Source organism: Somniosus microcephalus, chromosome 29 (genome assembly GCF_052327205.1).
Source record: "Somniosus microcephalus isolate GS21.2 chromosome 29, FLI_Smic_1.0, whole genome shotgun sequence".
In the NCBI taxonomy this organism is placed as follows: Eukaryota; Metazoa; Chordata; class Chondrichthyes; order Squaliformes; family Somniosidae; genus Somniosus; species Somniosus microcephalus.
In genome coordinates this window covers 2,732,710-2,759,540 of record NC_141015.1, presented here as the reverse complement: position 1 = coordinate 2,759,540, position 26,831 = coordinate 2,732,710, and the positions used below count along the sequence as shown (strand labels likewise).

Genomic DNA, 26,831 nt, shown 5'->3' with positions numbered 1-26,831 from the left:
TATTTCACTCCATCTGTGGTCTTTCTTTCTCTGTTTCTTTCTTTCTCTCTTTCTTTCATTCTCTCTTTCTTTCTTTCCTTCTTTCTATCACTCTCTTTCAGCCATTTTTTTTCTTTCTTTAGTACCGTCCCTGTCTCTGGCTGTTTATCGTTCCATATCTCACACTCTCTCCTTCTTTATAGTTTTATTCGTTATTCACATTGTTGTCTCTTTACCTTGTAGTATCTTTCTCTTTTTGCTCTCTCCCTTTTTGCTATTCGTTTACTCTCTCTCCTTTTGTCTTTCTCCATCTCTGCCTTCTCATCTTTTCTTTCACTTATCTCTTCCTAACTTTTTTCTTTCTCTGTGCTACTTGACTCCCTCTCCCTCTTACTGACAGCATCCTTTTGTCTCGTTTTGTCTCTCTGTGCCAGCAAATTTACTTCCTTGCCTCACCCTCTACTCTTTCGGCTCGCTCTCTCTCTTGCTTATTGTTACTCTCCAGGAACAGCTGTATGGTGTATTAGAGGGACCTGTTATCCAGATGAGTGATCTCTCTCTCTCTATGTATATATCTCATTGACTCTCTCTGCCTCTCTCTCTCTCTCTCTCTCACTATCTCTCTCTCTCTCACTCTCTTTGCCTCTGTCTCTCTCACTGTCTCACACTTTCTGTCCATCTCTGTCACTCTCTCTCTCTCTGTCTCTCTCTTTCTCCCTTTCTCTCTCTGAACCTCTCTCTCTCTCTGTCTCTCTCACTCGGTCTCACTACGACTCTCTCTCCCTCTCTCTGTCTCTCTCTCTCACTGTCTGTCACTGTCACTCTCTGCCCCTCTCTCCGTCTGCCTCTCTCGCTCCCTGGCTCTCACTATCTCTCTCTGTTTGTCTGTCTTTCTCTCTCAATGTCACTCTCTCTCTCACTGTCCCTCTCTCTCACTGTCTCTATCTGTCTCTGTCTGTCTGGCTGTCTCTCCCTGTCTCTGTCTCTGTCTCTCTCTGCCTCTCACTCTGTTTCGATTTTACTTTTCTTCATGCTGTATTTTTTCAGACGCCGTGGATCTCTATTTCTCTCTGTGCTTCTCTCGGTGTACGACCCTCTATGTTCTATGTTCTTTCTGTATCGCATGGGTTGTCTCGCTATCTCTCTTTCACAGTGTTTCTCCCTTTCTGTGTTTCTCTTTCGATGTTGCACTCCTTGTTATTTTCCTTTCTCTCTGATTCTCTTTCCCATCCTATTTCTATGTCTCTGTGTATATATTTTCCCTCTTTGCTCTGTAGCTCTCTGTCTTACAATGTCTCTGTTTCTCACTGTTTTTTCACTCTCTCTCGCTCTCTTGGCTCGCTCTGCTTCTCTCTCTCTCTCGCTCTCTCCTGTGTCTCTGTCTATCTCTGTTTATCTCTCGGTGTTTCTCTCTCTCTCATTTTGTCTCCCTCTATTTTGAATTCTGTCTCTCCAATTATATGATCTTCACAGAGACCTGGCTGAACAATGGCATCCCTGACACCACCATCCAACTAGAAGGACGCACGGTCTTCCGCGCCGACAGAACTGCAGACTCTGGTAAGAGCAAGGGAGGCGGTTTGTGCATTTACACCAACAATGCCTGGTGCTCTAACACTGATATAATTGATAGATCCTGCTCGGCTGATTTGGAATTCCTCATGGTAAGGTGCAGACCCGTCTACCTGCCTCGGGAATTCACGGCTGTTATCATCACTGCGGTCTACATCCCACCACATGCTAATGCCAAACTAGCACTGAAGGACCTCTACAGGGCCATCAGCGAACAACAAACTGCGCAGATGGAGCTTTTATCATCGCGGGGGACTACAATCACATAAACCTAAAAACTGTACTACCGAAATTCCACAAGAATGCCTCCTGCCCCACAAGAGGGGAGAACACACTGGATCAAGTCTACACGAGCATTGTAGACGCTTTTAAGGCCATTCCCTGCCCCCACCTTGGGAAGTCTGACCACCTCTCCCTGTTTCTAGCCCCGGCATACAAACCGCTCATCAAAAGAGGGAGAACATCAGTGAGAGCAGTGAAAGTATGGCCAGAGGGGGCAGTATCGGAGCTTCAGGACTGCTTCGAACGCACTGATTGGGGCATGTTTGCCCATAATGACATCGAGGAATACGCATCCACAGTGTTATTCTACATCAACAGCTGCGTCGAGGTCATCACAACCCATAAAAATATCAGGACAAACCCCAACCAGAAACCCTGGATGAACGGAGAGGTCCGCTCATTGTTGAAAGCACGCGACACAGCATTTAAATCTGGTGACGCGGCGGCTTACAGTGCAGCTACGACCAACCTAAAAAAGGGTATCAGGACTGCCAAAAGGAAGCAGACACTGCAGATAGAGGATCACTTCCGCAACAACTCGGACCCCCAGCGCATGTGGCAAGGCATCCAGTCCATCACTGACTACAAGGGCAATAACACCAGTCCCCCGGTTAGCAATGCCTCCCTTCTGGAGGAGCTTAACAACTTCTATGCTCGCTTCGACAGGGACAACAGGGAGCCGGCTACCAAAGCCTTGCCACCCCCGGAAGACCAGGTGCTCACTCTGTCGACCTCCAACGTAAGGGGTGTTCTACCCGGAGTAAACACACGAAAGGCTGCTGGACAGGATAGCATCCTTGGACGGGTACTCAAGGAATGTGCTGATCAGCTGGCTGATGTCTTCACCACCATCTTCAATCTGTCATTGGCCCAGGCAGTAGCACGGTGGCATAGTGGTTAGCACTGTTGCCTCACAGCGCCAGGGACCCGGGTTCAAATCCGGCCTCGGGTGACTGTCTGTGTGGAGTTTGCACATTCTCCCCGTGTTTGCGTGGGTTTCCTCCGGGTGCTCCGGTTTCCTCCCACAGTCCAAAGATGTGCAGGTTAGGTTGATTGGCTATGATGAAATTGACCCTTAGTGTTAGGGGGATTAAATACGTGGGGTTACGGGGATAGGGTGGGATATGTGTTGGTGTAGGGGTTACGGGGATCGGGTGGGATATGTGTCGGTGCAGGCTCGATGGGCCGAAATGGCCTCTATCTGCACTGTGAGGTTTCTGTGATTCTGTGATTCTGTGATACATGCTTCAAGACGGCTACCATTATTCCTGTGCCAAAACAAACGGCTGTGACGTGCCTGAACGACTATCGACCTGTCGCACTCACACCCATCATAATGAAGTGTTTCGAGAGACTGGTCTTAGCCCACATCAAAGCCAGTGTACCTGCCTCCCTTGACCAACACCAGTTTGCCGATCGTGCAAACAGATCAATGGAGGATGCAATCACAACTGCTCTACACTCGGCACTGAATCACCTAGATGGTAAGAAACCTACTTCAGAATGCTGTTCATAGACTACAGCTCAGCATTCAACACTATCGTCCCCAACAAGCTGGCCACCAAACTCCAAACTCTTGGCCTGAACACTTCCCTCTGCAACTGGACCCTGGACTTCCTAACAAACAGACCCCAGTCTGTCAAATTAGGTAACCACACCTCCCCCCCCCGACCCTGAACACGGGGGCCCCACAAGGATGTGTGCTGAGCCCCCTCCTCTACTCCCTCTTCACCCACGACTGTGTGGCTGTTAATGGTTCCAACACCATCATCAAGTTTGCGGATGACACCACGGTAGTAGGCCAGATCACCAACAACGATGAGTCAGCCTACAGGGAGGAGGTCCAGCATCTCGTGAAGTGGTGCGGCGATAACAACCTGGCCCTTAACACCAAGAAAACAAAAGAAATCATTGTGGACTTCAGGAAGTCCAAAGGTGGAAGTCACACCCCCATCCATATCAATGGGGCTGTGGTGGAAAGGGTGGACAGCTTTAAGTTCCTCGGAGTCCACATCACGGAAGACCTCTCCTGGTCCCTTAACACCTCCTCTCTGGTGAAGAAGGCCCAGCAGCGCCTATATTTCCTAAGGAGGCTGAAGGGATGTAATCTGTCACCCCTGATCCTCTCTAACTTTTACCGCTGCACTATAGAGTGCATCCTGACAAACTGCATCACAGTATGGCATGGCAGCTGTAGCTACTATGCCCGGAAAGCCCTGCAGCGGGTAGTCAAAACTGCCCAATGCATTACCGGCACCCGGCTACCGACCATAGAGCACATATACCAGAAACGCTGTCTACGGAGGTCATGGTCCATCATCAAAGACCCTACCCACTGCAGCCACAGTCTGTTCGCCCTCCTGCCATCTGGGAGATGCGACAGATGCATTCGCACCCGTACGACCAGATTTAGGAACAGCTTCTTTCCCAGGGCTGTCATCCTACTGAACTCCAGAAATAAACTCTAAATCCTGCACATCTGCCAATGCACTTTATTATGGTTATATTTATGTTAATATACTACAAGCCAAATGTATGTTGAATGTTTAAATGTCTTAATCCAAATGCACACTCTCGGGAGCCGCAAGCCTACATTTCGTTGTACTGCACTTGTGCACTAACAATGACAATAAAAGTTGATTTGATTTGAATTGATTTTTGACATGGAGTGCATCCATTCTGATTAGTCACACCGCACCACAATTCACCAGTCGCCTGCAGAACAAGCCCTGCTTTAACAGGTCAGATTATCAATAAAATATAATATCAGAAAGAGATTTAAGATAATTTTCGGGTTCGGTGCTATTAATATAAAATATATTAAAGATGTGCGAGTTAGGTTGATTGGCTATGATAAATTGACCCTTAGTGTTAGGGGGATTAAATACGTGGGGTTACGGGGATAGGGTGGGATATGTGTTGGTGTAGGGGTTACGGGGATCGGGTGGGATATGTGTCGGTGCAGGCTCGATGGGCCGAAATGGCCTCTATCTGCACTGTGGGGTTTCTGTGATTTCTGTGATATGTTCCGCCGTGGGACTGTAGGAAATGGAGTATGAAATGGGATTCATTTCGAGTGCTGTAAACTCTTCAGCACTTTCTATGATATAACTAATTTAACAATTAGAGTGAGTGGGTATTTCACCGCGTTCGTCAGCTCCTCTCTGAATTTAGACTGGGTCAGGACATAAATACATGTATTTGTGCAGCAGTTCAACATCTGAAACATTCTGGTTGTGGATATTGTGATATAAACAGTGGTAGCGCCTGAGACAATAAAATGTTTTGCAATTTGCCGATATATGTAAAATAGCACACCAGGCATCCATAACAATATAAAACTGCCGGATATACTGAAGAGTAAAATGATGGATTTCCTTCGGTTTTCCATCTCTTGGTCCTTGTGATTCTCTCCATTGCTTTTGCCCCGAAGTCCCCTGCGGACTCTACTGGACACTAAAATACGTCTGACCGTCAGAGCATTCAGCACTAATATCAGAAAGAACGGGACACAAGGGGTTAAAATGATTTGAGAAGACTCAAATGCTCTCCATGCGGGTGAAGTAAGGAAGCTGGGTTTATTGTTACAGTGCCAGGGAATGTTCTGGTTTATATATAAAGGCTCGAATGCAAAAAACCACGGTACACTCCTTAAACAGCTCAGCACACTCACTGTTCCGATAGCCATAGCCGCAGTTTTCTCGGTGCAATACTTTGTTTTCATCTTCTGACAACAAATTGCCACAAATCGATCAAAGGTGAAAGCGACTGTGAACCAGACAGAAACATCAGTGGCGGCAAACCTCAGGAATATAATAAGGCTACACAGGGGAGTAATGTGCAGGAAAGAATCTGGGAAATAAACTGCACCAATCCAGCCCAAAATGGGATCAGAGATGACGACCAGGAGATCGGCAACTGCCATTCCCACCAGGTAGTGAGTAATACATTTGGAGAGATCGCACTTTCCTCGGGATAGGATCACAATCGCCACCAAGTTAACTGTAAGAGAGAGAAAAAGGAAGCAGAGAAATTACTGGTCATACCTGGGGCCAAAGCAACAGTTTGTCAGGATCTAGGCTGAAATGTCAGGCTTCGATGCTGCATCTAACGGTGGAAACTGATTATTTACAGAATCAAAGAGCACAATAGGGGGTCAATCGCTTCATTTTGGCCATGCGGGTCTCTGAAATGGCAACCCAGTTAGTCCCAATACAGTGCGCTTTACCCACAATCATCCAAGTTTCTTTTCCTTTTAAAGTCGAGATGCCATTTCCTTTTGAATGTTACTATTGAATCTGCTTCCAGCACCCTTTCAGGCAGTGCATTCCAGATCATAACAACTCCCTGAGTAAAAAAAATTCCTCTCAGCTCTCCGCTTGAATTGTTGCCAATAATTTTATTTTTCATTCTTTGCTTACAGACCCTCTTTCCAGTGGAAACGGTTTCTCCCCATTTAGTCTCTCAATCTCTATCAAGAAAGGGTGTAAGGTCAATTCAAGTAACTACAAGCCGCGCAGTTTAACATCAGTGCTGGGTAATGTTTTAGAAACCATAACCAAGGAATAAAAGTAACACGCACTTGGAGAGGTTTAAGCTAATTAATCACAGCCAACATGGATTAGTAAAAAGGCAGTTTGTGTTTGACTAATCTAACTGAATTTTGTGATGAAGTAACATTGGAGGATTAAAGAAGGGAATGCGATGGATGTTGTCTACATTGATTTTGGACGGCTTTAGACAAAATACAAAATATAAGGCTGGTTAACAAGATTGAGGCCCATGGAATAGGTGGGTCAGCGCTATCTTGGATAAGGAATTGGCTTAAGGATAGAAAACAGCGAATTGTGGTAATTGTTTTTCAGACTGGAGGATGGTAGACAGTGGTGGTCCACAAGGGTCAGTGCTGGCGTCACTCCTTTTTTGATGTATATATATAACTGACCTGGATAATGGAATACAGAGTCGAATTTCTACATTTGCTGAGGACATCAAATTGGGGTGTGCATATCTCCGTAATGCTAGCAGGACATATTGAGAGAGTGGTTTAAAGCATATGAGGATCTGGGGCTTTATAAATAGAGTTATTGAGTAAAATGTGGAGAAGTTATGCTGAAACTTTAAAACGCGCTGGTTAGGCCACAGCTAGAGCATTGTGTCCAGTTCTGGGCACCACACTTTAGGAAGGATATGAAGGCCCTTGAGACGTTGAAGAGGAGATTTACATGAATGTTTCCGCGGATGGGGGATCTTAGCTTCAATGTCAGGTTGGAAAAGCTGGATTTGTTTTCATTAGAGCAAAGGAGTTTGACGGGCGATTTGAGAGAGGTGTATAAGATTGTGACGGGTTTTGATAGGTTAGACGGAGAAAGGACGTTGCCACCAGTTGATGGTACAAGGAGTAGGGGGCACAGATTTAAAGCTTTGGGCAAGAGTTACAGGGGATACAACGGCGATTTGAGGAAAAACATTTTTACGCAGCGAGTGGTGATGGCCTGGAATTCCCTGCCGACGGAAGTGGTGGAAGCGGAGACACTCAATGTTTTCAAGGGGAGACTGGATAGATACTTGAGTGAAATAAGCTTGCAGGGCTACGGGGATAGAGCGGGGAAATGCGACTGACTGTATTGCTCTACAGAGAGCTGGCACGGACTCGATGGGCCAAATGGCCTCCTTCTGTGCCATATGATTCTATGACTCTATGAAAACCACTTGTAATTTACAACACCTTTATTAAATCTCCCTCTAGCCTTCGCTGCTCTGAGGAGAACAAGGATATGAAAAGATTAGAAAAAAAACAAAAAAACAATTAGGAATGCAAAGATATAATAAGAAACTAAATTAACAAGTAAGATAAAAGGAAATAGTAAAGTTTTCTACAGGGACATTGAAGTAAGATATTAAAAATTGGATTTAATAAGGTAAAACAAACCAGGATTAATCTGTAACACCAATATACAAAATGGAGGGAATAGGTTAATTTGTGCTCTGAGTTGAACAATAGAAGTCTGTAAAAATTGTATAAACCCAGATAAGGTTTAAACAGGACTATGGGTTAACTGCGGAGAGATTAAAACTGTCAAAACAACCCCTTAGAAAGAGGGAGAGATATATGGGTTCGGCCACGCGAGTCGACACCTTTGCACTTAAGGGTTTGTTAAGTGTGAAGCTCAATAGGGTTCTATTCTTTTAACTAACTAAAGTGTTTTTGCTCTGTAGAAATAATTCAAGAGAGAGAGACAGAAAGTCTGCGGAGTGCCCGCTTTGGAAAGATCTACTATCTTAGAGAAATACTTAGAAAGACCAAGCCATCTGACAACAGCAAATGGACGATCGTAAAGTAATAAAATTGAGGCCCGGGTTATGAGAAAGTAACAGGACCAACTGATAACGAAATGTGAGATTTGTAAGCGACTGGAAGAATGGAATGTCATGGTTTTATAATTACAATTTAACTATAATTCTGTATATGTTAATAAGCTTATCCCCGCCTTTAGGGCAGGGCCTTAATTTTTGTATAACTGTGAGAACCTCAAGAGATTCGGTGGAGTTGGAGCCTTGTGTTGGGACGCAAGAGCCATAGCGCCCCAGGCCTGAATAAACTGTTGTTACTTCAATTATTGGGTCTGTCTTTCTTACAACAAGCCAGTGTTGTCGACTGTGTATATCACTCAGTCCACACTTTGGGGGCTTACATCAATTGGCGACGAGGATGGGATATGCGTTCTGAACCAGACTCTCGGACAGCGTTAACCTAAGACGGGTGAGTATGTTTTAATTACCACCTGTAAAATTAGGGGTTAATCGCTGGCGAGACGGTGAGTCAGAATCGACGTATAAAAGAACTATAAAAAGAAAGACACCCTTAATTGAAGGCGGTTAAAAAGATAGGGATAAGGTGTTCCCTCGGCCGTATAGCGGCAAACCGACAGGGGCGGAAAACCCCGGGAGGCAGAGAAGTCCTCATTTAGCCGTAGGTAGGCGAACCGACGGGGCGGAAAAACCCCGGGAGGCAGAGAAGTCCTCATTTAGCCGTAGGTAGGCGAACCGACAGGGGCGGAAAAACCCCGGGAGGCAGAGAAGTCCTCATTTAGCCGTAGGTAGGCGAACCGACAGGGGCGGAAAGACCCCTACCCCGGGGAGGCGGGAAATCCTCTTTATCCGTGAGACGGCGAAATCTCAACAATTGAATGAATGGGTGCACCGTGGTGAGTGAATGAGATAAAACCCTGCGGTCATAAGGAGGTGAGAACGGACAAGGGTGAGGTCTGTCCCCAGCACCTAGCCTGAGCCTGAATTAAGAGGACAGTAGTCCCACGTGACGGCCAGGATCAAGTAGGATGCCGGGAGCTACAGACCCCACAGTACCAAAACCTCGGGACTAAAGGGTTGGTGTGTGTCTAACGAAACGAAGTGACTAATAGAAAGCAAGAAACTAATGAAGGTGACGCTATGGGGCGAACAACGTAGCGTACAAACCTAATTCCTCAACATCGTGAATTATGCGTGAAACATAGCAGTTAGTTATGACTAAGAGGGTGGAAGAAGAATCCTCAAGGGACCTGGATTCTATAACCCGACTCCTGGAAAATAAAAAGAAACAGTGCAGAGAGCCAAAGGCTTGGTGGGGAGGAGCTAAAGATAAAGAGGCAACAGATAATGTAAGGAATTGAAACAGAAGGGAGAGATAAAGAAGGAAAAAGATCTAATTTGCAGGCGAACCAATATGAAACCCCAGCAAAAAAACAAAAAACAAAGAGGGATTTGGAAACTAGGGAAAGATGTTGAGTCAGATTTAAAAAGGAAGGAAAAGATAAACTTAAAGCTTTACCAACATGGAAGTTATTAGCATCCGTACCAAGACAAGTAAAACACGAGATTTGCTGAGTGAAAGGAACCTTAGACATATGCTGAAATTACAATTTGTATAAAAATGTGTGAGTGTGGATGTTTTCCTGATTAGGAATGTTTAAGAGGATTCAATATTCCTTTGTCTGAAAATCTGTCCGTTAAGAAAAAGAAATGTCTGCTGTGTGTTGTAGCTCCACCCACTTCTCTGTGTTAAAGTAAAAGCATTTAACCCCTTTGTCTTGTCGGGGATTTTGGAAGTTTAAGAATGTGCACATAAGATTGTGCCCTCAGAATGAAAAAAACCTATTACAATTTAAGTTAAGCTGAAGTGTAAAAACTGAGCAGAGCAACAAAAAGTTTGTTTAATGAAAGATTAAGTTTCAGTCTAAGATCTAACCTTGGAGTTATGAGGTAAATTAACCTATTAAAACCAGACTTTCATTGTGGCCACAGTGAAATTCTGGTTGATGTAAATTGGTGTAGTCCAAATTGAATAAGATAACTCAACTCCGCAAGAATATCCGATAGTGGCAGGTCCCTCTACAATATTTAATTGACTATGGTACTGGAAGCCTTATAGAAGGCGGGACTAGAGTTAAACCTTAGAAAGGTATAGGTAGGGAAGGATGAAGTAGTCTACCTAGGATACATAGTGACACAAGGGAAGAGACAAATGCCCAAAAACAGATGGGAGGGGCATTAGGACTGGCTGCGTGCTTTGATTGCTCGCAAGCTTCTAGGGATGGCAGCAGGAAGGGACCGCGCCAGAGAGGGGAGGGGGATCCGAGGATGTTTGTTGATGCATTGGTAGGGGGCCGACAGTGCAAAATGTTAATAGATACAGGAGCCACAATCTCATTGACAGACTTACCCTTGCCCCGAACGAAACTTTCAGTTAGTATAGCAGGAATCGGTGGACGAAGAATCAGGGCTTATAAGAGCGAAACAGTCTTACTAGAAATTGGCTATAATAATAATACCTACACAGTTGTGGGTATGCGAGAACACCGAAGGAACAATCCTAGGGATAGATATACTACGAGAAGTAGGAGCTTTAGTCGACCCTAAAGCGAATGAAGTGTACTGGCCCCCAGATTATAAGTCAAACAAACAGGCAGGCCCGGGAAACAAAGTAGAAATGGCCCAGCCTATACAGGATTTGATCAAAGGGGGGTAGCCAAAGGAAAATGTGTAAACCTATATAGATAGTCGGAATGCCTTTGGGGTGGTGTCTGATTACATGATAGCGGGAGTAGGCAGGGATATATGACACCAGGAGAAGACCCGTAAGAGACAAGAATATAATCAAAGAATTAGTAGGAACCTCTCTCCTACCCAAAGAGTCTGTAATAATAAATTAAAGCACACAAGAGGATGGGCAGCTAAACGATCAACTGAGAGAGGGAATCTGACCAATGAAGCCCAAATGTTCATGTTGAATCAAAGTGTGAAACCACAACTGTCTTTCAGTCAGGGATGTTTTTTGGGTTGCGTGAAGTGACGCAATAATGTTTAGCTCCACCTTCAAAAGCCTGCGAAGGAGTTAACCCTTTCCACTGACAGCTGTTTGAGTTCACCAAGTAACAACTTCAGTATTACTGAATAGAATTTAAAGATATTGGACATTATTAAATGTAAATTTCTTAATGTTGAGTTAATATTTCCCCACAGTGATAGAAGGAAAATTAGGATTTGATAAATGGAAGTTATCTTATAAACTAATTGCAGCACCGTCTCAAACGGCCGGGAGACTGCTGGGGAGGCTGTCCTGTTACCCAAAGATAAATCTGGACAGATAGTTAGAGACATGAGGCCAAAGACCAACAGATTATACGGGATCGAGAACAGGATACACGGGACGACCAGAAGGAGGTCTTAGCAATAGATAGCAAAGTGATAGCAGAAATAATACCAGCCAAACCAGGGCTAGCACCCAGATGGTCAGGACCTTATGAAGTATTAATGAATAATGACACATGTGCTCATGTAGATGGGTCTGGAACGGGTAAAGGAAGGTGGAAACACTGGACCCAGTTAAAAATATATAAGAAAGACAATGAGTAAACCAGAGATGGTGCCCTTTTTGACAGAGTGAGGAGTATACTAGAAGATATAAAGAATAGGAAGGGGAGTTACTACATATATCAATGATAGGGCTGTGTATGATGATAATAGGCTGTGTATGATGATGATATTATATGCCATAGTTTGCATCTTCAGGTATGTCTGGGGACAGAGCCACAGAACAAGAAATGAACCAGATGTACAGCATTTTGAACTGATAAAATGGATAAGAGCAGAATAATTCTAACTGGCTGGTGACGACCAGCCCCCTTTTTGTAATTACAGGAACATTGGACGTCCGGAATGAGATGGAGCGTCCTCGCCTTGATTCTAGGGATAAATATAAGTATTGCCATTATCGAGGGGGATTAGTAATAAGGAGAACACAGGATGAGGTGTATTCTAGTGTAGCACATAGAGTTACTAAGCTTGCCATTAATATGAGTACTTTTGAGATACAAAACAAACCTGGAACTCCCTGTGGGTAAAACAATTAGAGGATCCACAGGAGGGAAAAATCTATCTTACAAAGATGTAAGAAACGGGGAGTATTGGAAACGACCGGAGCAGGGTATGCGGCCGGGTTAGCAACAGTTAATAGCTTGGACATAGAAGGAGTAAACGAAGGAGTAGAAGAATTACAAGCAAAAATAGAGAAGTTACTAAAACAAGCTACTGGAAATAGCCAGCAATTGACATTGGCAGGGAAACCAAACAATAATGCAATTGTCGGGGGTGGAAGAGATAGTAGCCCCCCATGCAGAAACAATCAATACAATTATTGATAGACTTAATAATGCTTCTCGCCAAACCGATAAGGAACTAATATGTGCCACGTAGGGCTCATGGCTATTGTTGAATGCTCAGCATAACATGAGGCAAATAAATAATGAACAGATCCCTGATTGGATTACTAATAAGGATCTGGAACCTTGGATTGACACAAATAAAAGCCTATGTAAGGAATGTAAAATGGGACAAGTATACCGGGCAGGCGATTGTCTGACCCCATGGACTAAGATGATTGGCTTTGTACTGGCCATCCCACAATTCCCAGAAGGGGGACAACTCCGATACGACGTGATTAATATAGGAGAAGTACAAAGGGAAAGTGGGTTAAATATCATGATGTCCCTACCAAGGTGCTTTGGGAAAGGGATGAAGATAATAAACAGAAGAATGAAACCTAAAGGGGGGTGGTAGTGGACGGGTGCCACCACAAGGGAAGGACATGGGTGTGCACACACCCCCCCACCGAGGGAGACACATCTGAGTACGGATTTACGAAAATTACCAATTGCACCCTCGAGGTTCACCCAAGGGGATACACCGGACCTGGGTAGCATCAAGGAACAATGGGACCTGTTGTGTCACCACAATTGAACAGAAATATGAATATCAAGATATGGCTTATACCATTCCCCAACCAAACTGTTGTTTTGGTCTAAAGATACCTACACAGATAGGAAAACCTGGTCATTTGATAATATGGGACTTACTAAAAAGGGTTGAAACTTATGTCATACCAGAGCCAAAGGCAATTCCTAAGTTAGAGGAAGCTTGGCAGAAGTTACGGCAGGAAACGAAGGAAATTTTAAGTACTATCATAAAATAGAAGAAGGCTTAAAGAAACAACAAAAAGATATTAGTGCAACATTAGAGGAAACTCACCCACTTCCTCATATTTTGACAATTGGGGATCAGGATGGTCGGGGACTTTGGGCGCCTCGGTGGTACAAGGCATAATGATATTCCTCTTGATTGTTATTCTGATATATTGTGTATTTTTATTTCTCCAGTGCCTTTGTGCCAGAATGAGTAAGGCCGAAATTGGTGCGGTGAAAGAAGTAGAGCCTGAGGAGGGGCAGGTAGCGATGTTAAGAATGGACAACTCCCCTGCCTCTCCAAGGCAAATGGTGTAAGACGCGATGGGAAGCGACTGAAATTATGTGGGATTAATTGGGCATGGTAATTAAAGACCGGGCCGGCCAACCGTAAGATGGAGGTGGCAGAAGGAGGGTGGCAGAAGGAGGGTGGTGAATGAGGACTGGTGTGTGATGACAGTCTCGAATTGGCACGTCACACACCCCACGTGGGAATGAGGGACAGGCTTGAGCAGGAAAGCCTCAACCATTAGTGTAGGGTCTAAGGGGCCCCAGGAATGGTTACACCGGACGGAGTGCATAAAGGAAAGCCCACCCTAAAGGAAAGACCACCATAAAGGAAAGACCACCATACCACAAGGGGGGGGAAGTCGGCCTCCAAATTGATAAGATATATATATATACATGTATAACCTAAACTAGTAGAAGGCCAGGGAGTGCACGCTCTGGCAGACACCAGGAAGTGGAAATACATGTTGACCTGTTTGGAGCAATTGTCCAAAGGTCAAAAGGGGGGACTGAAGTAAGATATTAAAAATTGGATTTAATAAGGTAAAACAAACCAGGATTCATCTGTAACACCAATATACAAAATGGAGGGAATAGGTTAATTTGTGCTCTGAGTTGAACAATAGAAGTCTGTAAAAATTGTATAAACCCAGATAAGGTTTAAACAGGACTATGGGTTAACTGCGGAGAGATTAAAACTGTCAAAACAACCCCTTAGAAAGAGGGAGAGATATATGGGTTCGGCCACGCGAGTTGACACCTTTGCACTTAAGGGTTTGTTAAGTGTGAAGCTCAATAGGGTTCTATTCTTTTAACTAACTAAAGTGTTTTTGCTCTGTAGAAATAATTCAAGAGAGAGAGACAGAAAGTCTGCGGAGTGCCCGCTTTGGAAAGATCTACTATCTTAGAGAAATACTTAGAAAGACCAAGCCATCTGACAACAGCAAATGGACGATCGTAAAGTAATAAAATTGAGGCCCGGGTTATGAGAAAGTAACAGGACCAACTGATAACGAAATGTGAGATTTGTAAGCGACTGGAAGAATGGAATGTCATGGTTTTATAATTACAATTTAACTATAATTCTGTATATGCTAATAAGCTTATCCCCGCCTTTAGGGCAGGGCCTTAATTTTTGTATAACTGTGTGAACCTCAAGAGATTCGGTGGAGTTGGAGCCTTGTGTTGGGACGCAAGAGCCATAGCGCCCCAGGCCTGAATAAACCGTTTTTACTTCAATTATTGGGTCTGTCTTTCTTATAACAAGCCAGTGTTGTTGACTTTGTATATCACTCAGTCCACACTTTGGGGGCTTACATCAGACATAAATAACAAAGAGAAATCAGGAGAGGGATAGGGTCATTACGGGATGCAAACGATAAACTCACAGGAAATGACATCGAACTGGCAGAAATATTGAATAATTTATTTGCCACATTATTTACCAGGGAAACTAAACTTCTGGGCTTGAAACTAGAAAAATTAGAACATATAAAGAATTTTAAGGTAGAAAGTGGGGAGATAATTGATAAACGAATCAAACTTAGGGTCGTTAAAAACCCTGGTCCGGAAGTATTGCATCCGTGCATATCAAAAGCAGTTATGGAAGAGCTAGCTGAGGCACTGTTACATATATATCTATATATATAAAATAATTAGAAAAGCGAATAGTGCCAGAGGACTGCTGGCTAGCTAATATGATTCCTATATTTTAAAAAGAGTGATAGAACAAGACCAGTAAAGTATAGACCAATTTGCCTAAAATCGTTGATGGGAAATATAATTGAATCATCACTCAAAGATCCAATAGAAAAACATCCAGAAAATGAAAATTAAAAAAATAGCCAGCAGATATTTCAAAAGGGACAGTCATACTTCACCTACCTTATTGAAGTCTTTGAAGAAGAAACAGAAAGATTAGCTAAGGGTAATGTCGTCAACATAATATATTTGATTTTCAAAATTTCTTCGAAAATTTACCACATAGTAGATTCATGGATAACAAGCTGGCTACTAAATAGAAAGCTGATAGCGTGGGTGGAGGAGAGGTTAAAGCTCGGTACTCAGACTGGCAAAAGGTGGGAAGTGGTGTTCCAAAAGGATCGGCGCTGAATCCACTGTTGTTCATCATTTACATAAACGATTTGGTCTCGAGAATCGGAAGCACAATTTCTAAATTTGCAGACGGCATCAAATTGGGAGTGCCGTTATTATAGATGAGGACTGCGACACAATGCAGGAAGACATTAATAAACTTGGAAAATGGGCGTGTATTTGGCTTATATAATTAAACATAGAGAAGAGTGAGGTGATACAATTGGCAGGACGAATAACGAGGCCACATATTTCCTGGAAACAAGTGTCCAAATGGGGTAGAAGAGCAGAAGTGCCTGACAATACACCTACAGAAATCACTAAATGTAGCGACACAGGTTACTGAGGGCATACCAAAGTAAACAAAGCAATTTAGTTCAATCTAGCGGGATAGAATTGAAAATCAGAGAAGTTACGTTAACATTGTGAATAACCTTGTTTAAGCCACACTTGGAGAACTGTCAAACGTTCTGCTCACCACATTATTAAAAGGATATAGAAGCACTGGAGATGGTGCAATAAAGATTTACTAGAATTATACCAGACCTGAGAAGTTACATCAATCAGGAATGATTGAACAGGATGAGAATCTTTTCTCTAGACAGGAGAAGGCTGAGGGGATGACCTGATAGAGGTATTTAAGATTAAGAAATGGTTAGATACGATAAACCTAGAGAAGATATTTGCGAGGGAGACCAGAACCAGAAGCAATAAGTATTAATAGGGTAGTCACAAAAAATTCGAATAGGGAATTCAGGGGAAACTTCTTCACACAGAAGTGGTTAGAATGTGGGACTCGCTACCACTAGGAGGAGTATAGATGCAATAAACGGGAAGCTAGATAAACATCTGCAGGATAAAGGAATAAAACGATATGTTGTTGGAATTATATGATGAAGGTGGGAGTAGCCGTGTGTGCAGCTTAAACACTGGCATGGATCTCTTGGGGCGAATGGGCTGTTTCTGTGCTGTAAATATTTTGTAATCCTAACTTGTCCACTCTCTCCAGCTAACTGGACCTCTTCGTTCCAGGTACTATTCCAGTAAATCTCCCCTTCACCATCTCTAATGCTTTGACACACTTTGTAAATTATGCGGCCAAGAATTGGACACAATACTGTAGCTGAGGCCTAACAAGTGTTTTATGCATATTTATCATAAATTCCTTGCTTTTGTTCTCTATGCCTCTATGCATGGAGCCGAGGATCTCATATGCTTTTTAGCAGCTATGAGAATTGGTTCTGCCACATTCAAAGATATGTGTATGTGAACCTCTAAGTCTCTCTGTTCCTGCAGCTTTTTAAAATTGTGCCATTTATTTTATATTGCCTGCCGCCATGTTTCCTTGCAAATCATCACTTCACAATTCTCTGCATTAAATTGCACCTGCCACACATCTGCCCATTTCTCCAATCTGTCCATACCCGCCAGAGGTCTGTTACTATCCTTCCCACTGTTTAATACATTTCCAAATATTGTATCATCTACAGACTGTGAAAGTGTGCCCCCATAGCAAAGCCAGTTCATGAATATCTATTGAAAGGAGCAGTGGTCCAAATACCGACATCTGGCACCCCCCTACAGACTGAAAAACAACCGCTCACCTCTACTCCCTGTTTTCTGTCTCGCAGCCAATGCCCGCTGCCACCGCACCTTTCATGCAGATTTTTTTTTACATAACTGTCAGTAGAGTGAGCGCCGGAGCCACTGGAAGGGCCGAATGTGGGCGCGGAGCGGGGTTTACAGAGAGCAAACCAACGGCTGAAAATCGGAGTTAGGCTCCAGACAGAAAGGACAGGGAGTTAAAGCCGGGAACGTTTGTTGCTCAGGGGTAAGAGAGTCGACAGCGGCTGGCACTAAACGGGAAAGGTCGAGAGCCGCGGCGGTGTGTTTGACGCTTCGCATCAGATGGAAGAGGCAGCTGGAGCGCGAATCCGTGACTGAGATTGGAAGGGAGACAAAGAAAAGGACACGTAGGAGCGGGAGGGGAGTCAGGAGTTGATGGTTAAGGAAGAAATAATCTATCGGTAAAATACGATGCCATCTCTAAATGACTGACCTTATTCTTTAAATTAATTATCTATACTTTTACTTAACAAGCCAGTATAATATACCTAAACAGATGGGGATAAACACACGGGTATTGATATTAACAATAAAACCTCAACCAATCTGAAAACACCCAGTCAGATGTTTAATCATTAATTGTTCCGGAAGTTTCACCGCTTCATTTTATTGAATTATTCACTCAGGCGCTTCCCTCTTTATCTCTCTCACTCCTTCATTCTTTCTCTCTTCTCTCTCTCTCTATCTCTCTCTAACACATTTAATCTCCCTCCTCCCTCTATTTTCCCTTTTTCAGTCGCCCTCTCTATCAGTCTTTGCTTTATCTCTCCGCACACCCACTCTTTTTCTCAATAAATTATTATTCATCTGATTTAATCCGAACATCCTGCGCCTGCACCTGTTCACCATCCCCGTGTTCAATGAACCTTTTCTCAGTGTTAGTTTGTTCAATGTGAAGCCTCTATGAATAGTTTAAAGTTTCTACAGATCACTCCAGTCTCTTCACCTGTACTGTTCACTTCACCAGTTCTGATGCCTGCTATTCGCCCAGACACCAGATGCCAATGCCTTCAGTAGAGAGAATAATCCAGTACAAATGCAAGAATTTATTGACCAAATATCATAAAGATATAAAGCAGTTGCTACAAGACTGAATGTTTAAAAGTTAGGACATAGCATCATTCAGCAATGCATTCAAGCCAGAGAATAATCGAATAACATTGCCAGGGTTGGATGTAATTGAGATTCGTTCTCCTGTAATTATAAATTCCAGCGTTAGATGGCGCGATTGTTAAATTAACAAAACGCCAAAATCATCGCAGATAATTATAATCTCCAGTTCAATATAATAAGTGCTCCTGATTCCAACAGGAGTGCAAACAGATACATCAAAACCGCAAAACATTTCATTTTACAATGAAGCCCAGTGACAGTCAGTGAATCCATCCAGACTGAAGCAGAGAAGGAGATGTGAAGGAGGCAGCAGCAAAGTCAGTTCAGTCGACAGACCTCTGAAGCGTCGTCAGATACACACACGGTGAAATAATATTGCACAAGTGTAATAACCAATAAACACATTGAAATACCAGTTAAACTTGGGGAGGGAGGACATTGCACTGCCTGTTTTTACATTGAGACCGTGAGCTCTATCATTATCAATCAATGAAAACACATTCGTTCGAAATATTGAAGGACAGGTTAGCTCCCCGACATGAAACAAATGACAGTTCCTGGTGGTCTGATACCTGCTCTTCACGCAGACACCTGAGTCCAATACATTCAGTACAGAGATTAATGCAATAAAAGTGCCAAAGTTGGAAAAACATAGATTTCCACAGATGTAATCAACTATTACAAGACTGAAGGAGCAGAGACAGGGGATATTCCATCGCACAACTGCTGAAAGAGAATAGGTGGCAGTGTAAAACCTGCAGAATGTAAAACATGACTAAGTGCGACAGCACAGTTAATATCGATTTACACCATTGACGGTAAAGGTAACGCCTTACCAGGAACTCCAACGGCTGAAAGAACTGGATAGAAAATGCGTTCTATCTGAAAGCTTATTGGATAACTCATTTCTGTGAGAAGCAGTGGCTTCTGTTGGAGTGGAACCCACAGCTACGGCGGGCACTCTGAGCTGATCCATTAAATTGGGCCCTGATTTATACAGGGGATAAGTCTCCACTGACACGGTTATACCCCTGATCATTGCTATTACTTACAGTCACTTGAACAAACACATTACATCAGCTCCTTTGACTCCGATGTAAATAATGTGGTGGATACAGCAGAAACATCTCAAAGTCCAGGGCATTATCTTAATCAGACCTCTCATACACGACTGATCCAACAAGAATGAACGGCTTCACTTACAGTAATTGTCATGACCATGTTCACTCCTGCGGATTCATTGATAAATTAAACGGATTTCTCCGCAGTGTAAGCTGAATACAGAGACATGGGCAGAAACGTTTCACTCTGTCCCTGCAGTTTCCCAGTTAAAATGTGGAGTTTCAGTCTCTGACACAGGGACAGTTAAAGGCCATGTTCAGGATTGGAGACTGGAAATGACTGTGGGTGATATTAGGGGGCGGACAATGAACTTGCCCCATTGACATTCGTCTCTCCGCTATTTTACTGCAAATGTTTACCTATTTAATCTACATTGGCTAACGGCTCCAGTGCAATTGGAACTGCGCCACCTCCTGGCACCATTCCTCCAGTGCCAGCCATCCAACTGCTACCTTCCATCAATGTCAACCGATTCTAAAATCGGCTGTCCATGAACAGCCCTCGACTGGCCCTGCTCGCCCATCACCCTCGCCCTCAATGACTCTCATTCGCTCGCAATTCCCCCAAAGCCTTAAATGTATTGTTTTCCCTAGGGTTTAAGTCCAACACGCAGCTCCATCTCTGCAGCATTTCTCTCATCCCTTAACTACCTCTGTTATCAGACTGCATGAATCATAGAATCATAGACTAGTACTGCTCAGAAGGAGGCCATTCGGCCCATCGAGTCTATGACATCTTTGTCGGAGTGCATTCCAGTTGGTCCCAATCCCCCTCTCTTCACCCATATATCTGAATATCTGTCCTTCAATTAGTTATCCAATTCCATTTGAAGGCTCCTATTCAATCTGTATCCACCACACCATTAGACAGTGCATTCCAATTAATAAACACTCATTTCATTAAAACCTTTTTCCTCATGTCGCCTCTGGTTCTTTTGCCAATAACATTACATTTGTGCCATCTCGTTATCGACCCTTCAGCCATTGTAAAATGTTTCTCTTTATTTGCTCTGTCTATACCATTCCTGATTTACGAAAGTCCATCAAATCTCCTCTTAACCATGTCAACTATAAGGAGAAACAACACCAGTTTCTCCAGTATATCCATGTAACTCTAAACCCTCATCCATGGAATTATTCTAGTAAATCTCTTCTGTACTCTCTCCAAATGCTTTACCTCCTTCCTAAAATGTGGTGGAGAGAATTGGTTAGAATGCTTCACTTGGGACGAAATAGTGTGTTATATAGGTTTGGCACAACTTCTTGTCTTTTGTACTCTATGCCTCTCTTTATAAAGCCCTGGATCAAATATGCTTTATTAACTGCTTTCTGAACGTGTCTCTCTGTTATTGCACCACCTTTTAAATTGCAACATTTAGTATGTATGGCCTCTCCTCATTCTTCCTACCAAAATATTTCACCGCACGCTTTTCTGAGTTGAATTTCAGCTGCCCGGCCGTCCGCCCATTCCACCAGCATGTGTATTTACTCAAGAAGTCTATTAATATCTTCCTCACTGTTTATGACACATCCCCTTTTGCAGTGCGATTTGCTCGTATTTAACATAGGGAAGGTAGAAGGCATCACGTTTGGCCTCACCAGAAACTCCAAACCCTGGTCTCTGATTCCATTCCCCTTTCTGGCTGATGTCTCCAACTGAATATGACGTTTTGTAACCTCTGATGCCTATTCGTCCCTGATCTGAGTTTCCAAGCTCAATATCCTTTTCATCACCGAAGAGGCCTACGGCAGCCTCATTGATATCGCTGGCCTCTGCCCCTTCCTCAGCCCATCTGCCACTGAAACCATCTGCCATGCACTTTTTATCTCTCGGCCCTCCGTCATATTATCGATGGGTCAAAATTTTCTCTAAACATAATTTGGCAAGACGGCAGTATAAAGAATAATTACATAAGAACATAAGAACATAAGAAATAGGAGCTGGAGTAGGCCAATCAGCCACTCGAGCCTAGTCCACCATTCAATAAGATCATGGCTGATATGATCCTAACCGCCAATCTACTATCACAGAACCATCTTCTGAATCTAACAGAATTAGACACACGAAATAGGAGCAGGATCAGGCTACACGGCCCCTGGGCCCGCTCCGCTACCCACAGGGCCATGACCGATTCAAACCTAGAATCATGTCCAAATTCCTGCCCGCTCCCCGTAACCCTTAATTCCCTTTACTTCTAGGAAACTGTCTATTTCTGTTTTAAATTTATGTAATGATGTAGCTTCTACAGCTTTTTGGGGCAGCATATTCCATGGACCTACCACCCTCTGAGTGAAGTAGTTGCTCCTCATCTCAGTTTTGAAAGAGCAGCCCCTTATTCTAAGACTATGCCCCCTAGTTCTAGTTTCACCCATCATCGGGAACATTCTCCCCGCATCCACCCGATCCAACCCCTTCACAATCTTATATGTTTCAATAAGTAGAGTCCAAATCTACTCAACCTCTCCTCATATGTCCATCCCCTTATCCCCGAGATTAACCGAGTGAACCTTCTTTGTACTGACTCGAGAGCAAGTATGTATTTTCTTAAGTATGGACACCAAAACTGTATGCAGTATTCCAGGTGCGGTCTCACCAATACCTTGTACATCTGAAGCAATACCTCCCTATTTTTATACTCTATCCCCCTAGCAATGAAAGCCAACATTCCATTGGCCTTCTTAATCACTTGCTGCACCTGCATACTAACCTTTTGAGTTTCGTGCACCAGGACCCCCAGATCCCTTTGTACTTCAGTACTTTCAAGTTTCTTGCCATTAAGATAATAACTTGCTCTACGATTTTTCCTGCCAAAGTGCATAACCTCACAGTTTCCAGTATTGTATTCCATCTGCCAAATCTCTGCCCACTTAATTAGCCTGTCTATGTCCCCTTGCAGATTTTTTATGTCCTCCTCACTCACTACGTTCCCTCCCATCTTAGTATCATCTGCAAACTTTGATATGTTACACTCGGTCCCCTCCTCCAAATCGTTAATATAGATTGTAAAGAGTTGGGGACCCAGCACCGACCCCTGCGGAACACCACTAGTTACTGATTGCCAGTCTGAGAATGAACCATTTATCCCCAATCTCTGCCTTCTGTTAGATAGCCAATCCTCTATCCATGCCAGAATATTACCCCCAATCCCGTGATTTTTTATCTTAAGCAATAATCTTTTGTGTGGCACCTTGTCAAATGCCTTTTGGAAGTCTAAATACACTATGTCCACTGGTTCCCCTTTATCCACCCTATATGTTACTTCCTCAAAGAACTCCAGCAAATTTGTCAAACATGACTTCCCCTTCATAAAACCATGCTGACTTTGTCCTATTAAATTATGATTATCTAAATGTCCTGTTACTGTCTCCTTAATAATGGACTCCAAAACTTTACCTACCACAGATGTTAGGCTAACCAGTCTATAGTTTCCAGCCTTCTGTCTACTGCCCTTTTTAAATAAGCGTGTTACATTAGCAGTTTTCCAGTCTGCCGGGCCCTTTGCCGAGTCCAGGGAGTTTTGGAAAATTATTACCAATGCATCCACAATCCCTACCGCCACTTCCCTCAAGACCCTAGGATGTAAGCCATCCGGTCCAGGTGATTTATCCGCCTTGAGTCCCATTATTTTACCGAGTACCACTTCCTTAGTGATTTTGATCGTGTTTAGCTGCTCCCCCCCTATCGCCCCCTGTTTGTCCAGTGTTGGGATATTCTTAGTGTCCTCTAATGTAAAGACTGATACAAAATATTCATTCAGTGTTTTTGCCATCTCCATATTTCCCACCATTAATTTCCCGGTCTCATCCTCTAAGGGACCAACATTTACTTTAGCCACCCTTATAACTATAAAAACTCTTACTGTGTTTTTTATATTTTTTGCTAATTTACTTTCAAAATCTATCTTCCCTTTCTTAATTAATCTTTTTGTTATCATCTGCTGTCTTTTAAAGTTTTCCCAATCCTCTATCCTCCCACTAGATTTGGCTACCTTATATGCCCTTGTTTTTAGTCGAATACTATCCTTAATTTCTTTACTTAGCCACGGATGGCTGTCTTTTCTTTTACACCCTTTTTGGCTCAGTGGAATATATATTTTTTAGAAGTTGTAAAATAACTCCTTAAATGTACACCACTGATCATGTATCATCTTACCCATTAATCTATTTTCCCAATCCACTCTACTCAATTCTGCTCTCATACCTTCATAGTCTCCTTTATTCAAGCTTAGCACGCTTGTTTGAGATCCAACCTTCTCACCCACAAATTTAATATGGAATTCAACCATGTTATGGTCACTCATTCCAAGGGGATCCTTTACTAGGATATTTTTAATTAATCCTGTCTCGTTACACAGGACCAGAACCAAGGTTGCTTGCCCCCTGGTCGGTTCAGTTACATACTGCTCAAGAAACCCATCCCTAATACACTCAATGAACTCATCCTCAAGGCAGCCCTGCCCAATTTGATTTGTCCAATTAATATGATAGTTAAAATCCCCCATAATTATAGATGTTCCCTTATTACAAGCCTCAACTATTTCCTGATTGATACTCCGTCCAACAGAGTTGCAACTGTTCGGAGGCCTATAGACTATGCCCACTAGTGTTTTTTTCCCCTTATTATTCCTTATCTCCACCCAAACTGTTTCATTATCCTGATCTTTTGACCCAATATCATTTCTCTGTATTACAGTGATTCCTTCCTTTATTAACATAGCCACCCCACCTCCCCTTCCTTCCTGCCTGTCCTTCCTGATCGTTAAATAACCTGGTATGTTTAATTCCCAGGCATTGTCACCCTGCCGCCATGTTTCTGTAATGGCCACAAGATCATACCCATATGTAGTTATTTGTGCCATTAACTCGTCTATTTTGTTACGAATGCTACGTGCATTCAGATAGAGAACTTTCAAATATGTTTTGTGACACTTAGTTCCTGCTTTTGACCTTTTTATTACTTTACCTTTTACTCCATACCTTCTGCCCCTTCCTGACACGCTCTGGTTTTTAATTTCCCCACTACTACCTAAGTCTATGACCTTCTCTGTTGTCATTTTTTTTATTTGCTCTCTAGGAACCTCCCCCCCACTAGTTAGTTTAAAGCCCTCTCTACAGCCCTCGTTATATGATCTGCCAGGACTCTAGTCCCAGCACTGGCCAAGTGAAGCCCATCCCAACGGAACAGCTCCCTCCTGCCCCAGTACTGGTGCCAGTGTCCCAGGAAGCAAAACCCATTTCTCCCACACCAGTCTTTGAGCCACGCATTTAACTCTCTAATTTTATTTGTCCTAGCCAAATTCGCTCGTGGCTCAGGTAATAATCCAGAGATTATTACCCTTGAGGTTCTGTCTTTTAATTTGACCCCTAGCTGCTCATACTCCTTTAACAGAACCGGCTTCCTAGTCCTATCTATGTCGTTTGTACCAACATGGACCACGACAACTGGATCCTCCCCCTCCCACTGCAAGTTTCTTTCCAGCCCAGAGGAGATGTCCTTAACCCTGGCACCAGGTAGGCAACACAGCCTACGGGACTCTCGCTCTCGGCTGCAGAGAACTCTATCTATCCCCCTAATAATACTGTCCCCTACCACTACAACATTTCTATTTACTCCCCCCTCTTGAATGGCCCCCCGTTCCACGGTGCTGTGGTCAGGTTGCTCATCCTCCCTGCAGTCCCTGCTCCTGTCCCCACAGGGAGTAAGAACCTCGAACCTGTTGGACAAGAGCAAAGGCTGCGGCTCCTCCAGCACTACCTCCTGGATCCCCGTACCTGCCTCACTCGCAGTCACACCGTCCTGTCCCTGACCATGGGCTACATCTGAATTAATTAACTTCATAGGTGTGACCATCTCCTGAAACACAGAGTCCAGGAACCTCTCCCCCTCCCTGATGTGTCGCAGTGTCTGAAGCTCAGACTCCAGCTCATCAACACGGAGCTGGAGTTCCTGTAGCAGCAGACACTTATCACAGACTTAATCACCGTGAGCCTCAATGGGGTTCACCGGCTCCCACATCTCGCAACAATAACACATCACCTGCTCCATTCTATGTAATTAATTAAATTTTTTGTTGTTAGTTATGCACACCCTCTGCCCGATTTTAGATGCTAGCATCCCCTTTAATTAAATGGATTTAAATTAAATCAATTCCTCTAATTACACCAGTTAAATGGTTTACCAACAGTCACTCTGCACCAGAAAGGCCTTATTAACTGCAACCCACAGAGTTAAAGTTTGAAAAGAGCACCTAACACCCCACTTACCCTAACTCACACTTACCCAAACTCAGAGCACTCTCTGCTGACCTCGTACTCAGTGCTTGCTCGCACTAGGACTGGTCTTTTTATACTGTTTGTTTGTTTACAGCCAAATGAGTCACCCCTGCTGATTGGTTAGAAAACTGGTTTCCACTGCCTGCTGTGCCAATTTACTCCTACTGCAGTGTAACCTTGTTTTACTCTTCTTAAACCAACAGAATCCCAAATACTTAACTTTTCCCCTTTACTTAAACTGCTTAAGTAATCTTATCAAGAATGAATTAAGGAGAAATAACAATTAAAGAACTCTCACACTTACCCAAACTCACAGCACTCTCTGCTGACCTCGCATTCTATAACTATTGAAAAGGAAGAGAGTAGAGTAAACGTCAGAAATTGTGAGTTAGGCACTACAGGTAAAGGGAAACCTAAAAGATGCAAAACAATTAAATCAGGAGAGAGAAGTGAGAAATTTGTGAGAAAAGTAACATTAGAGCAGAACGACAGGTTAGGATGTGTGGCCCAAATAAGCGTTCTTTATACAAACGCAGGGAGTATGTGGAACAATTTGAATGAATTGCTGGCACAAATAAAGCTTAGATGTTATCGCATGGTAGCCATTACTGAGACATACCTGCAAGGCGATCAGAACTGGGAACTGAAGGTAAACAGTTAATAAGGGCTACAGGAAGGATAGGGAAATTGGTCGAGGTAGAGGAGTGGCATTTGTGATTAAGGATATAATTTCTTCTATCATAAGATATGATATAACATGTGGTAAGCAGGAAGTGGAGACTTTTTGGTTAGTATTATGAATAGAAATAGATTTAAGAATATAGTTGGAGTTGTGTATCGGCCCCCTGGTAGCAGCTGTGAAATGATAGAACGTACTACAAGGATGTGGTAAAGACAGGGTAGTTTTAATGGAGCATTTTAACGTCTATAGAGATGTGGATAAGCAACCTAGCTCATGCCAAAA

At 43.3% G+C, this 26,831-nt stretch overlaps 1 protein-coding gene across 1 annotated transcript; it reads right to left on the bottom strand.

The window, feature by feature from the left end:
- Positions 1–3,846: 3,846 nt before the first annotated feature.
- LOC147098197 (putative G protein-coupled receptor 139) lies at positions 3,847–19,420 on the bottom strand. The gene is made up of 2 exons (XM_085969995.1): positions 19,310–19,420; positions 3,847–5,835 (listed from the first exon to the last, which is right to left on the bottom strand). The coding sequence occupies exons 1-2, from the start codon at positions 19,377–19,379 to the stop codon at positions 4,934–4,936; spliced, it is 972 nt and encodes a 323-aa protein (XP_085826121.1). The 5' UTR covers positions 19,380–19,420; the 3' UTR covers positions 3,847–4,933.
- Positions 19,421–26,831: the final 7,411 nt, after the last annotated feature.